The sequence below is a fragment of the Leptonychotes weddellii genome, chromosome 9 (assembly GCF_054177405.1).
Source record: "Leptonychotes weddellii isolate Sample4059 chromosome 9, ASM5417740v2, whole genome shotgun sequence".
Lineage (NCBI taxonomy): Eukaryota > Metazoa > Chordata > Mammalia > Carnivora > Phocidae > Leptonychotes > Leptonychotes weddellii.
Window position 1 is genome coordinate 79,807,175 of NC_138377.1, and position 15,395 is coordinate 79,822,569.

At 39.5% G+C, this 15,395-nt stretch overlaps 1 protein-coding gene across 2 annotated transcripts in view; it reads right to left on the bottom strand.

Annotated features, from left to right (window-relative positions):
* The window catches only part of FBN1 (fibrillin 1), a 218,550-nt gene that overhangs the window by 92,553 nt on the left and 110,602 nt on the right, over nucleotides 1–15,395 (bottom strand). For both annotated transcript variants that reach the window (XM_081831045.1, XM_081831044.1), the window contains exons 9-14: nucleotides 14,835–14,993; nucleotides 9,885–10,055; nucleotides 9,159–9,299; nucleotides 7,042–7,161; nucleotides 4,030–4,155; nucleotides 2,012–2,134 (exon numbers count right to left, since the gene is read on the bottom strand). In XM_081831045.1, coding sequence (XP_081687171.1) covers nucleotides 2,012–2,134; nucleotides 4,030–4,155; nucleotides 7,042–7,161; nucleotides 9,159–9,299; nucleotides 9,885–10,055; nucleotides 14,835–14,993 — 840 coding nt within the window. The remainder of the gene's footprint in view (nucleotides 1–2,011; nucleotides 2,135–4,029; nucleotides 4,156–7,041; nucleotides 7,162–9,158; nucleotides 9,300–9,884; nucleotides 10,056–14,834; nucleotides 14,994–15,395) is intronic.

The window sequence follows — 15,395 nt, forward strand, 5'->3', positions numbered from 1 at the left end:
AAGATTCCCGTGTACAGATTGTATTTTAAAACAGCAGTTATATTTAAATACATGAACTCAAATTGGTTCAGTTATTCAGGTCACCTTTTTGTTCAAGTTGAGATCTACAGTAAAACAGTGACAACTATAGCCTGAAAAGTGATACACAGGCTTTTTAACGGGGACAGAGATGTAACATAGATCTAGAGGGCATGATTCAATGGGAGTGGCCCCAACTTTCAGAGAGTGATCAGGGAGGCCAAGCTGGTCATCAGATTAGTTAACTGTAGAGATTAAATTAACATTGTTTATTCTAGCTTTGAACAGTCACATCTTTGTGGTCTCAGAACTAAGTACTCAGAGCTAAGAGAAAATCTCATCCAATGATGTCAAGAGAAAAGTTACAGAAAAGAAGAAATTCAGCACCCAAGAAATTTCTTTTTTCTTTATTCTTCGTCTAATGTGTATATTCCATCTATTTCACCAGCTGCAGACAGTTGCAAAACCTAGTTTCATCTATGAGGTCATAGTGTCATCTGAAATAATTACATCAGTATTATCTATTGGTCATACTAAATGCTGAGAGGGTGTGACCTGGGTCCCCAGCAGCCTATAGGCACTGAAAGTGAATCTCAGCATGCCCTGTGGATAGGCAACAGGAGTATGTGTTCTTGCAAAAGGTCTGTGCACAAAGGGGCTTTCACATTTCCTTCTGTTATTTTGTTTGGAAGCCTAATTCCAAATATTCCAGCAATCATTCCCTTCCCCTTTCTTTTTACTTGTACAGCACTTTATCTGCACAATTTGGCACTTTGTTGTATTCTGTTTTACACTGTAGAATATTTCCACGTGTTAATCTTGTCTTCCATACAATAAGTTCCTCCCAGCAGAGGGCTCAAAAGTACAGAGACTTATTTCCTATTTCAAATTTTAAGAACTCAAATGTTTTCTCTTGCTCTGAAGACAGATTTGCACAATATTAAGATCCACTGATGTGAAGGTCATGGAGAATGTAGGTAAACAACCAAGGGATAGAAGCTCTTTTAAGCCTAGAGAAAATGCATGTCTTGCCAACGACTTAATACAAGGCTTTCTTCCATAGCACCTTTACCAAAACTGTCTACCAGGGGCACCTGGAGAAGAGACATCATAGGACTTTATTCTGTTTTCTTAATCCTGACTAGCTTGACACTCTGCACTTCTCCATCTGAAACTATGAGCAGAAGGCTTTGAGTGCAGTATTTTAGTAGATTTCCTGGGCCTGTTTTGGATATAAGGTTCCTTGAGAAGTATGTTTTCAACTTAGATCTTGGACCCAAGGGCAATAATCCCTCATCCCTAGCTACATAAGGCAAGAGACACAAGCACAAATTTATCTCAATGACTCTTCTTAGAACCCCAATTTTCAATAGCACAAATAAAAATCTTAATTTTTGTTTCAATAACTGGAGCAATGCAGTTATTTCAAAAGTTAAACAATGGCTCTTTGTTTATTTCTTCTGCTTAATTCTATTTCCCCTTATGCTTATGTGACTTGAAAATGCTTAAATTGTTCATGAAAAACTTTGTTTCTTAAGATATCAGGAGGAAATTATGGAGAAGATATCACTGCAATAAGCATTTACAATATTTTGTCTAGGTGAAGATGTAAGAGCAAATGACAGCCATCAAAAGACCTAACTACCATTACTCCCCAAATATAAGGAAGAGGAAGAATTCAGCTTCTTTAAAAAGATGCTCACATTTGTTGGTGGACCAACTATTAATTCAGCTTCTCATTCATTTGCTACATAGCCTTTCAGGCTCCTTTAGAAGACCCCAAACACCCTTTCTGAAATCAGAACAGCCTCTTGAGCATAAACCATAGCTCTCTGGATGGCTGGACTTAAGAAGGAGGTCCAGTCAGGTTTCCTAAAATGAATTAGGAGGACTTTAAGTGGGGAGAATCAATAAGGAAAAGTGGTACCTCTAAGCAATATAGAAAGGAGAAAAAGCAGGGGGAGAATATGACTTAGAGTTTTATAGCACAAACCTTTGCAATAACGCCCATCTGATGCCAGCTGAAATCCAGGTTTGCAAATACATTTAAAACTGCCATCTTCATTGATACACATTCCATTAAGGCACATGTTCCTTATGCTGCATTCATCCATATCTGAAAAATGCAAAAATATACATTCTCTTATGACCAGAAGAGTAAGCCTACAGAGGAAGCCAACCTGAATGAATATAATTCTTTTTCTTCACATTTCTTCTGGGGTTTTTGTATGTGTGTGTGTGATTATAGTCTAAGGCTAATTTTCTCCCAAATTATAGCATATAAGAAGAAGAAGGGCCATATAAAATATGTATTCTTAAGTTCTCAATTTTTGACATGTGCATGCAAACTCTAGGGCTAAATTTATTTTATGACATACTGTATATTTGCTGTATGTATACATATATACACATATATGCATGTGTGTGTAGATATGAAATTTATATGTAATCATATATATAAAACTGCACGTGTGTGTGTGTGTGTGTGTGTACAAAATTTGACTCAATGGAAGCTACCAGGACTTTTTTTTAAAAGAGCAGTGGACAAACTGAAAAGTGTGTTAACAGCCTGATGGTTATATTTACTTCACTGATATTACTTCCAAAACACTGAAAAATAAAAAAAAATCAAAACTAAGAACGATGGAACTTAAAATGTACTTAGGCCACTTCCTAATTCTTTATAAAGTAGAAACCAGAGGGCAGCTTGAAATTTGAAGCAGTTTTAAATAGGGGTAGGAAAAAATGTATTTTTAAAATGCAAGACTGGACTATGGAGGATAGCCATGTTAGCTAACCTTTAGAATTCCTTGATCAACGGGTTATTTCTTTAAATTCATCAATATGTTATTTTATTTAATACTACAGCTGTCTTGGGAGGTACTTGCTCTTCTAGACATGGTGTGTTTTCACTTACAGGCTTTAGTCAGACCAATGTAATTTATGATTTTTTTTCCTTTTTTTTTAAACAGGATTCTATCCCAACCGAGAATTCTGGCATTAAGTCTTTGAATTGAATCACTGAGATAATATTCTGCCAAAAATGTTTCTAAGAACAATTTTGAAATTCTTTTAATGTATGAATAGATTCTTGGGATCTTTCCCAAAGACGTTGGGAAAGACGATAAGAAGCATTCTTCATTTTTTTGCTAAGGTCTAAGTAGTGGAAACTCATCAATAATGGTCATATTTTCAATTCAGGAAAAAATGGCAGGGGAAAAAGACAAAATGTTTGAAACAGCCCAATTCAAAATGAAGTGATTAATTCAAGACACAAGATAGCTGCTTCTCAATAGTCAATGTCTCAAACAAATTTTACACTTCCAGGTACTCAGCAGTATTTTCTTACTAGACAGACACTTTAAACAGAAGGATTATAAATGTCAAAAGAATATATGGCACGTGTCACCTTACTTCAATTAAAAATTTAAAAAAGAAATACAGGAGATTAGGTGTGTTCCATTAAAAAAAAACAACGAACAAATTCTGATGGCACAAAATTAGGAAGTAATGATCTATGTTATAGAAGTTTCATCATCACCAGGGATCTTTAAAGGACAAGCTCTCATATATTTGAAATGCTATTTGACTCACAGAAATGTAATTAAAGGTATGAATATTGTTACAAAGTATGCTTGCCTCTCCTGTAACAATATGTGAAATATATTTGCTACTTTGACCTTTCACTTGATGTTTGGCTTGGTCTTGTTAAAGACCTTTTTTTTTTTTTTTTTTAAGATTTTATTTATTTATTTGTCAGAGAGAGAGTGAGAGAGAGCACAAGCAGGGGGAGTGGCATGCAGAGGGAGAGGCAGGCTCTCTGCTGAGCAAGGAGCTGGATGTGGGACTCGATCCCAGGACCCTGGGATCCTGACCTGAGCCTAAGACAGATGCTTAACCAACTGAGCCACCCAGGCGCCCCTTGTTAAAGACTTCTGATATTGAAACCACGACGGGAGATAGGGGTGAATATTATCCTGCTGCCCTGACTGCCATCTTGCTATTACTTACCTTCACAGTTCTTCCCATCTCGTGTCACGTGAAAGCCCGCGTTACACACACAGTGGAAACTGCCATCTGTGTTGATGCAACGTCCATTATTACAGATACGGCCATTCTGTAAACATTCGTCGATGTCTAAGATGGAAGTTAAAACAGAAGAAATAGATTTACTTGGTGGATTTACAATTATTTTAGTTCCCCCTTCCTCCATCTCCAAACCCATGATGGTAGTCTTGGGGTTTAATTACTAAATATTCCTCAACATAAATGTGATATCCAGTAATGTGAGACTTTAGATGACTGACTAGAGTTTGCAAGACATACGACAGAAAAAGAATGTCAATATAAGAGCATTTGATCTAACTCTAATTTCTAATAAGACTCCTTAAATCTCAATTGTATACACAAAACAGATTCTTCTTCATTTTCCTAGCTAATTTAATGAGCCAGTATATATCATTATTTATATTAAACTTTGGCTGGCATCTTTCACATGCTCAAAAAGGGAGATCTCATAGCTACATCAGAACAATAAAACAAAAATCCTATTAAAAAAATTTAATTCCATCTGAAAACCAGCAATCACATGAAATGTTTACCTTCCTTATGGCAGTTCTGGTCCAAGTACAGTTTTATTGTTTATGTATTCTTAGTTTCTTTTATAACTTCATAAGCATTCTATCTACCAAATAAAACATGGGGCATTTCCCCTTCTTTCTGTTGTGCTTAATATTATGCCAAAGTAAACAACAGAGCTCGATATGAAAGTGTTAAAAAAGGACAGTAACTCAAATAACCTATATCTCATTTCTCATTTAAAGATCAATGATTAACTCAAATTGGACAACATGGTACCCTGGATTATCTGTTCCCCTCAGTTTCTAGGCTAGATACCTGGATGAACACCAAAGAGGATGAATACACGCTGCCTTGTCTACATAGCATACAATCTTTGCCAGAGCCTATTCCCCAGAAGACAGAGACCAGGGAACCGCGTAGTCGTGCCTGGGGGTGGAGCTATCTATGCAGAGCTGAGGCCACATGTGCCTGAGGATAAGCACCCGAAACATCCTCTGGACGACAAGAATGTGCATTCATGGCACATTGGTTACTCTGTCTACCCTGCGTCTGCACGGTGTCTTGTGGTTGACCCTCAGACGCACTTTCTTTCTGGGCAGATCCAACAGTGGTTTCCACACGAGTCATTGGACTAGCTGAGGCAGTCTGGGCTTTTCTTCTGTCTGATCTTTGTGCCAACAACCTACGCTCTTTTTCTCTCTCATTTATTTCTTAATCCTTGCAAAAATCTGACTTGCTACACACTCCAAAAAATAGTAAAAGCCACATACTCTTGAGCAGAATTGGTTTTTTTTTTTATAGGATTCTATAATCTTTTGAGGCCCAAGGATAAAATAAACAGTATAAAGAGTTCAGCATTTTCTCTCCTCACTAATTTCAGAGCACCATCAGTCTGCACACTGCCTCACAAGATAAATTGGAAGCTTGCCATTCAAAGTTCTCTACCATGTTTCTCTCTGGCCCTTCTGTCCCCTTCTCTTCAGACTGTCATGTACTTTTCCTCAGCTAAGTACGCAATCTTTCTGTTTTGTGGCCACTTTCATCTTCCCCAAAATGTGAATATGTCATCAACTCCTTATGTTTGAGATAAGCTTAGCACTAGCTCTTAAGGAGGACAGTATTTGAGGCTTTTAGGTAATCCTCAGTCTCCAATAAATTAAGTCCCAGAGTGATAACATCACCACTCCTCTATACTGGCTGGCCCTCGCCCTGGCTGAGTACGCTCAATAATCTCTTCTACTTGCTTATTTAGTAGTGCAGAATTCTAGACCTTGCTTTCAGTTTATTCTCTACTACTGCAAAATGCCTAATACATCATACATGCTAATTATTGTAAACAATAGTTATAATGTTAACAATGTTCTAAACTCAGTTAAACATTCAAACTATCTATATTTATATTAAGTAGGCCATTAATAGAAATATTAGCAGGCTGACATACTATGCTCCTGTTTCTTCTGCTCAACACTGCCATTTATATACCAATGGCAAGAAATCTCTAAGCCGGAACAACATTCAAAGACTCTGTAACCAGTCACTGATAAAAATAAAAAATATTTGTCTTCAACTCATATGAAGAGCTTTCGCTAAAGGAAAAACAAAAGGCAAATAAAATTAACTCCTGTTAATAGCTGACAATTTTTTTTAGGTGATACAAACCTTTTGACCTTTTCTTGTATTTAATTTTAACATAAAATTCTCTTGCTTTTATTTGCCTTTACTGGATCAGTGAAATACCTCATTCTGTGCCAAAGTTATAGAGACATAGATATTTGAATTCCCCGAGGGTTGAAAGTAGATCTTACTTATTTCTGTCCCAGAAACTTAGTATATCAGTCATCTGACAAAAGGCATATAGGATGATGTAATAAATTAATTAATAAACCCAAAGAGAAAATTCTGTGAGCAAACATTTATAGTAGTGCTTCTCAAACTTTAGTGTGCTTATGGATCACTGGGGGGATCTTATTCAAATGCTGATTGTGATTTAGTAAGTCTGAGGTGGGACCTGAGATTCTGCATTTCCCACCAGCTCCCAGGTGATGTTGCTATGGCCACTGTCGCTCCTTCTTTACCCTACAGACCTTTCCATTAAGAAATTGATTCAATACAATTTCACCTGAAACTTTCCTCAGTTTCTGTGTCAACAAGGGTCAACCCCATTCCCTAGCTCTCAGATTAAAAATTAAGAGCAATAGTGATGAGGCAAAAAGTAGTAAAAATAAGATATTCCCATAGGAACAGGAGCATCTTTTAAAATGATTTGCATGTCTGCTGGATTTTATGATGCTGTCCTTCAGTGTGACAATATCTGGAATTAAGTGCAAAAAGCAACAAGGGCCTGTTAGCCTCTCCTGGCAAAGGTGTTAAATTCCTTCCAAGCAAACCTCCTCCTTAGCATATATGTCCCCTTACTTAGCAACTTCCGAGCTAGGACCATACCTCGGCACTCCGTCCGGGTGAGGGTGCTCTGATAGCCAGGTCGGCACTGACAGGTGTACGAGCCCTGGTTATTAATACACTCTCCACCAGCACAGGGGTTTTTCTCACATTCATCAACATCTGCAAAACACAGCATATTTTAGTAAGAAATTAGACAGCAACAACTCCTAACTTTAAGATCATTTTTTTGGCCTCCTTTACATGTTAAAACGCTTTCCTCCTAAGAAATAAATAGCACAATGAGAAGGATCTTTTCTCTTTCTGCCACAGTGTACCATGCCACCAGCCACTTGAAAACTGGTGGTGCAGTTAAAGTATATTGTTTTCCTATGTTATTTTTCATAGGAAAATGCCAAACATGTAGCAACTCTACCCTCCAAGCTAATAAACATTTTCTCTGCCTTGAGTCTGGCCTAAGGGACTCAGACTAGCATTTCAGAAATGGCTTCTAGGTAGAATTCCGAGTATCTCTTGGAGCTCTCTGTTTCAATTAAAAGGGGGGGAAATCGGAGGGGTAGACGAACCATGAGAGACGATGGACTCTGAAAAACAAACTGAGGGTTCTAGAGGGGAGGGGGGGCGGGAGGATGGGTCAGCCTGGTGATGGGTATTAAAGAGGGCACGTTCTGCATGGAGCACTGGGTGTTATGCGCAAACAATGAATCATGGAACACTACATCAAAAACTAATGATGTAATGTATGGTGATTAACATAACAATAAAAAAATTAAAAAAAAAAAAGGAGGCCTCACCTTATCTAAGCATCCCCTGCTGAGTTCCACTGAGAACATCAGAACAAGACATGAAACAGTTGTCATTCCAAGAGCTATTCTCACCTACCACAGAGTCCACCCCCCAACCCTCACCCCCAGACAGGCTCCCACTGGTTTTACAGTTGTTTAGAACTATCAGTCTATTTAACAGCAAACTGGTTTATATTCCCCTATTTGTAAAGACAAGGAAACTAAGCCTTTTGGAAGATAACGCACTTCTCCAGAGTCACACGTTTCTTGCTGCACGTACACTTGCCCACCGTGAGCTAGATGTCCCCTCTTCCAGTCTGCTCCGGGTGACCTCTACGGACTGAATGACTCTCTCTCTCTCTCAGTGTGTGCTAGAAGGGGAAACTACATAGTGTGAGAAACTAAGAACTCCTTATTTCTGCCTTATTCATAATTACAGAATTGGATTGTATAACTGAACTAAGAAAGGAATTTATTTTTATTTATTTATTTATTTTATTTTACTATGTATGTGTTATGGTGAGGAATTTATTTTTAAAAAGTTAGATGGCAACTGGGTGTTCTTTTCCAATTAACAGATGAATTATTCTTGTGTTACATTTCCACCCTTTGCTAGCTTAAACAACCTGTCAACAACTCAAAGTTTCTCTCGTCAGTTTTTAATGACTAACTAGAGACAGTTGATGAGTTATCCATTTAAATTAGTTAAATGTGCAAAATTTCATAATCTGGGGACGGTTTTAATGCTTTATTTTAATGGTCAGACTTTTGATAAGATGACGTACGTTGAAGTTACCAGCAACGACTTGAATGTATTTACGATGAAAGTTAAAAGTCAAGATAGTAGGCAGAATAATGTCCCTCTCCAAATATATTCACGTCCTAATCCCCAGAACCTCTGAATACGTTACGTGGTAAAGGGGAATCAAGGTTGTTTATCAGCAGACCCTGAGACGGGGAGCGTCTCCTGAGTTACTCAGTTGGACCCTATTTAACCACAAAGGTCCTTAAAAGTGGAAGAGGGAACTGGAGGAGAGAACCAAAGAATTAGAGATTTAAAGATGCTATGCTGCTGGCTCTGACGATAGAGGAGGGGACCATCAGCCAAGGATACAGACAGCCTCTAGAAGCTGGAAAGAGCAAAAAAAATGGATTCTCTCTGAGAGCCTCCGAAAGGAACAGAGCCCTGCCAACACCTTGATTTTAGCCCGGTTAGACCTGTGTTGGACTTCTAACCTATAGAACTATAGATTTGTGTTGTTTTAAGCCACTAGGCTTGAGGTGATTTATCACAGCTGCAACAGAAAACCCATCTAGTCATGGGACAGAATTGCAATAGCCTCTCATGCAGACCTAACCATAGGCGTCACATACCAATGCACTCCCCTCGGAGGTCCAGCTGGAATCCTTTGTTGCATTCACACCTGTAGCTCCCAGGAGTTGGAATGCAGCGTCCATTTTGACAGAGATAGCGGAACAACTGGCAGTAATCAGTGACATTGACGGGCAGCACCCCTAAAGGAATAACATTAAACCCCATTAAAATCATGGGAAAAATCCTAAATCATAAAGGAAGGTAGACACTCTTTGGGCAAAGGTCATCTGGGGCCAGTAAAGTCTATTTCCATGCCCGCTTACAGAGATCACCTGCAGCCAGGCCCTGCAGCCTCGCTGTGGCCAGCTTCTCCCTACCTCTTTTCTGCCCCACTCTCAAGCCTCCAGTTTGGGTAAATGACAAAGGCAATGAGTTCTTGGTAATTACTTGCAAAACTGCTTTGCACTATATAAAACTCAACATATAATTGTATACCACCTCTATGACTTCATCCTGTGAATCAGATTTAAATTGCTCTCATAACTCTCCCTCAGTTGTCAATAACCAGAGGACATTAATCTGGAGAATATGAAACCCCCTATTTTTCTCTAAGCAATAGGTGAACTGAGAAACTTATATACAACACTATGTAAACCAGTTAATCTAGGAATTGATATACTAATTTAATGACTAAAGCAGCGTAAATAACAACAAAAAAGTTAACCTGATTAATGTAAACAAAAAAACAAAACAAAAAAAACCCTGATGACTTTTTCAATCCTTACTTGGTGGTTCCCGAGACGGGTATGGATATTCCACCGGGGGTCGAGGGACAGGAACTGGAGGTCCAGGAGGAAAGCCAGGAGGAACAGGAGGAATGGGGCCAAGGGGTGGGGGAGGATATCCTGGTCTCTCAGGAATTACCAAAGGGACGGAGCACAGCTTGTTGAAATCCTCTGGAAAAACACAACACAACAGAACACAAAAGCTGAGCTGTAGCGTAACTCATAAACCTGTAGAAGTCACTTTGAATAAAATCAATCATCAGACCACACAGATCAATTGGAGAAAAGGGAAAAAGCCCACTGACGTCATTCCCATCCTAACAGCTACAGTAGCAACCATACTGGAACCATAATTCCAAACCAAAACCAAACTCCCCAGAGTGTATACCGCATGCCTCTCCCCAAATTTAGGAAGTCTCTACCTGTGTCACGATTTGCCTCAAGGAGGAATCAAATGCCACTTTCTCAACTCAGTCCTATTTGTGGATCCCACAGAGCTCTAAAGAGCACACTAAAAAGCCCGGATTTTATTTTAAGCCACTGGAAGTCTTCAGCAGATTAACGTGGGATGTAATCAACGAACATTTTCAGAAGATCAGTCTTGCTGACACAGGGAGAATGCGCAGGAGGGAGGCAAGGCTGTTACAGAACACCAAGGGCAAGAAAGCTTTGGCGGGACAAGGAGGCAGCGATGGAACTGAGCAGGAGTGGATGAATTTGAAGCATATTTTAGAGATAAGTGGGTAGTGCTTCATGAAGGGGTAAATGTCAGAGCAGAGGAAACAGGAAATCAGGAACGACATAGTCTTCTGGTTTAGCAGCTGGGTAGATGTTGGTGACATTTACGAAATGTGAAAAACTGCAATGGGAGGTAACTTCAATGGGTTTGGTGGGTAGAAGCTAAGTTCCATGTTGAACATATGTATTTTGAGGTGGCAGAAATCCAAGCAGATTTGTCATGGAACAGCTATGTAAGAGTTTGAAGCCTAGCAGGAGAAGTGGGGGGCTGGATATAAGTTTTGGAATGATCAGTAGGTGGGTGGTATTTAAAGCCATGGGGATGAATGAGCTCCCCTAGGGAAGGTGTGGAAAGTGAAGAGAAGGGTGTGCAGAGACAGAGCCCTGAGGAATACCTATTTGTAAAAAGACAACAAAGTGTTGGAGAAGCAACACGCAGGGGGGCAGAAGGAATACCAGGGAGTAGTGGGTCTGTTATTAATGCTGCATAATGATTCCCTGAACTCGTACACCTGAGTTAATCAGGAATTTCCCTCTGACTGCACATATAGGCTGATTCCCATTTTTCATGCCAGGTCTTTATCAGAATAAATCATCTTTAGATTTGTGACACGTTTTTTCCTGAGCTTCCAAAAAGATGTTTTAAGACACAGTATCCAGGTTTCCAGGGATGTATTTACTTAACTACTAGTACATTAGCCACATCTTGTTATAGTTCCCTCTATATGTAAACTAATCTTGTGATTTTTTAAAATTTCTTTTTCCCCTTCTTGTCAGAATACTGATAATTTTATTATCACTGCCACACAGGGATTCTCCCACAGATAATTTCTATACTAGCTTTATCCATTAATAGAAATGAGGCTAATATTACTCTTTTCCTTGTGCACTAAATCTGACTTATTCTAAGGCACTGTAATATGTCTTATGGAAATACATTCATATTCAACCTCATGGGGAAAATCTGCCAATTCACATGTGGCCAAATATACCTAGCTACCATATACCTTGTTGTTACTTGTTGGTCCATTACTAAAACTTCTTCAATCACATTTGGCATTTCCAACTCAGGTTAACATCATGTATTCAGAGAATTCTATAACTGCATTTTAATTATTATTTATCTGTAATTTTAACCCACACAGATTCTGTAGCATTTGACTGCATCTGGAAAGGATTTATATTATTGTTTATGCTTCCCTGAACCCGGATGCTACAATCCCTCTTACGAAACCACAGTGATCCTTCTTATAGAATTATCACCTGGATGTGCCCTATCTATCACTCCCCGGCTACTTGCTTTCCACCAAATTTCTACCACCAAGATTGTGCATAATCTTTGAAGTCAACAATCATATCTAACTCATGACTAATTCCCACTCTGAGCCTAGCCTTGCAAATTGCACATAAGAGGAATTCATTAACTATGTGTTGGATTTAACTGGATAGCAATTATATTAAGGGACTCATTTTGCTTCCAAGCACCAATTCAGCCTTTCTTTTTCTTTAGTCTTTTAGTATTTGTATAAAAGAAGTTGAATAGCTTATCAGGATTTCTGCTAATTAGATTGATACATGACTTTAAGCATGCCATTAAATTCATCTTAACCGGGGCGCCTGGGTGGCTCAGTTGGTTGAGCGACTGCCTTCGGCTCAGGTCATGATCCTGGAGTCCCGGGATCGAGTCCCGCATCGGGCTCCCTGCTGTCAGCAGGGAGTCTGCTTCTCCCTCTGACCCTCCCCCCCTCATGCTCTCTCTCTCTATCTCATTCTCTCTCTCAAATAAATAAATAAAATCTTTAAAAAAGTAAAAAATAAAATAAAAAAAAAATTCATCTTAACCTCCGTAGGAAAGTGTATCAGAGTGGGTCCTATACTCTGTTCTACTCTCTCCAGCTTCATAACTTTCCCATGAGCCCATTTACATTCCGAATCAGCAAACTGGGGCTAGTTTTGTTCAACTGATGTCCATCTTTCCTAACTCCATTTAACTCAGAGATGATACTGATTTTTTTTAACATGGTAAAAAGCTGACTAGTCTAAAATAATCCATATATATATATGAAGGATTATTTTATATACATATATATGTGAATGATATACATATATCCTATATTGTAGGATATATGAAGGATATACATATATATATATACACACACACACACACACATATATATATATATAATATATATAATCACTCTCCATAAGTTGAGAGCCCAGAGTTCTATACCAGAACGCTACCAGAACATCTGAGCAAACAAACACCCACCTGCAAATTAGCTTTTCTCTGTCAGTCTGCTTTGCCCTGGGCTTATCTTAGATTATGGGTATTTCAGTGGTACACATGAGAGAGCAGCTCCCTGCAGAGCCACACAGGGAGACAGGGTCTTCTGCACCTGCATTCCAAAGCAGGTCTTCAGGCACCTCAACCTGCCGTCCCTCTGTCCTCTATTCAAGACCTCAGCACAGAAAGGAATCTGCATCAATGCTGCTGATTCCTAAATTAACTATATATTTAAAAAGTCATTCTCCTGGTACGCAAGCCATGCACTTCTAAAGAGTGACCTACTAAATGGTCCCCCTAGTGCACTAAGGAGGGTGGGTTTTATTTTTAGGCCATAGACAGTAAGCAAATCAGACAAAATATATGACTTGTTATATGTTAAAATGTATTGAAAGATTTTTATTGCTTCTTTAATCCACACATATAAGTCTCAGCAATAAACAGAAATTTTATAGTAACATCTGTGAGCAGGTGTAGAACCCAGGATAATGGGAAATTCACATTCTGCGATTAACACTCTGCAGTATCCCATTAACTCTGTGTTTATCCTTCCTCACCTTGATTCACTCTGCTACAGTTCTCGGAGTCAAATACACTGTTCAGGAATCAGATGAAGAAGCAGTTATAACCTCAGTTTTCACTTAGAACTGCTGGGAAAGTTGTCACTTAATAAATTGTTCACTCCACCTGAATGCCTCCTATGAGCCAGATTTTGCTAACTACCTACTGTGGAAGTGCTAAGCAAGCATAAGGAATATGGGACTGTAAGAATGAATAAGACCTCCTAATGAGATTTATCAACTAGTAATAAAGAAATACATGAACACACATTCGCACAAAGCAGAGTAGATGGGATTTGTGCCAAAGCAACAGTAAATACCTGGAACCCCGAGACAGAAGGCAGCATTTCCAGCTGTGGTTATCTTGGGACATCCAGGAATTAGGTCGTATCAGGAATCATGTTAGGATCCTTACTGAACAAGAGGGCATTTAACAAGCAAGGTGGCAGGGTTTAGGAAGTAGGGAGGAAGAACCCGAACTGAGGAGGAGTTTTAGGAAAAAAGAACAGTTGAGGTCAGAGATCAAGGAAAGCTTGATCGTATAATTGAACTAGAAAAATAAAGCCACCATAAAGAAGAAGAATTAAAAGAATTAAAAGAATTAAAAGATGAACTGGGGTCAGATTTGAGGATGCTAGATGCTTTGCCAAGTAGTAAAATTTTATTTTCAAGAAATGGAGTGACTTGGACCACTAGATACTGCCTGAATTCATCCTGGGAAAATTTTTCCAGTCATCTTTCCCTACCTTTTCCCCCGGCCATAATTTTTTTTAACTGAACTTCAGATGAATTATGCTTTGGGAAATGTATATGGTAGATGTGGATTTCATAGAGATGAGTTAGGAGGCCACTGCAATAGTCCAGATGAGAGAAAAGGAGCTTTATGTGAAAATGGAAGGAATCTGACAGATGTGAGGAGTAGTACAAAGAAAAAAAGTCAGTAAGAATTGGCACCAAGGAAGAGGAAAGGTGTCAGGCATTAGGGAAGGAGAAAACATGTATACAGCATAACTCACTGAAAGGCTCGGAGAGCAGTGAATTTGATTCAGTGGAGCTTTTGAGGACTCCTTGAGAGCCAAAAAGAAATACATGAGAATAAGAGAGGACAAGCCCTCCTGAGAAGGTTGCTATTCAGTGGTGATAAGCAAGCTCAGTAAGAAGCAGTACCAGAAAACAGTATTATCTGTATGGACCTCTGTAGTTTCCCAAGTCACTGTCTGGGGAAATTTCCCTGGGAGTCATGTCTTTTACTTTCTGGAATCTTTTTCACTTACCTGGATTTCTACCAGATGTGCTTCATGCACATTGCCACTGGGCTTGTGAGGGGTGGGACTGGGAGACTCTGCAGACAACTGGAAGGGCTCTTACCGGTTGCTCTGATGGGACACATCTCAGGGGCGACCGTGACCCCCGGGGACCAGCATCGGCCAACATCACAGCAGCACTGCATTTTCGTTATGGACTGTGGCAGTTGGTTAGAACAGCGCCCATTTGCCAGAGCTGTGTAACAGTATCCCGGGCGAACATCTGAGAGAACAAAGAAACACACCCCCACACACATCACTGAGCTGGAACTTGTAACAACACTCTCCTGCCCCAGCACCTCTGCGCTTCACATGTGGGCTCCGGAGGGACACACTGACACTCTCGCCCACGGAAGGGAAGTGGCGTGCACTGCTCAGGAACAATGCTAGGTCAGACCTCCCTTCGTCTCACACCTTTCGCCCCTGCGAGCTGGTGCACTTGGCTGAAGTCCCACATTCCATCCCCAAGGTGGGGACGAATGATTACAACCACATGTGCCATAGGAAAAGAGAGACTAAGAAAATCACTGGCAGTGACAGTTAATTAGTTAGAGAGACATGTCTTTATACTGAAGGGAGACTTTGTTGTCCTTGTTTCAAACCACTTAATTCAAGCCGCTTTAGG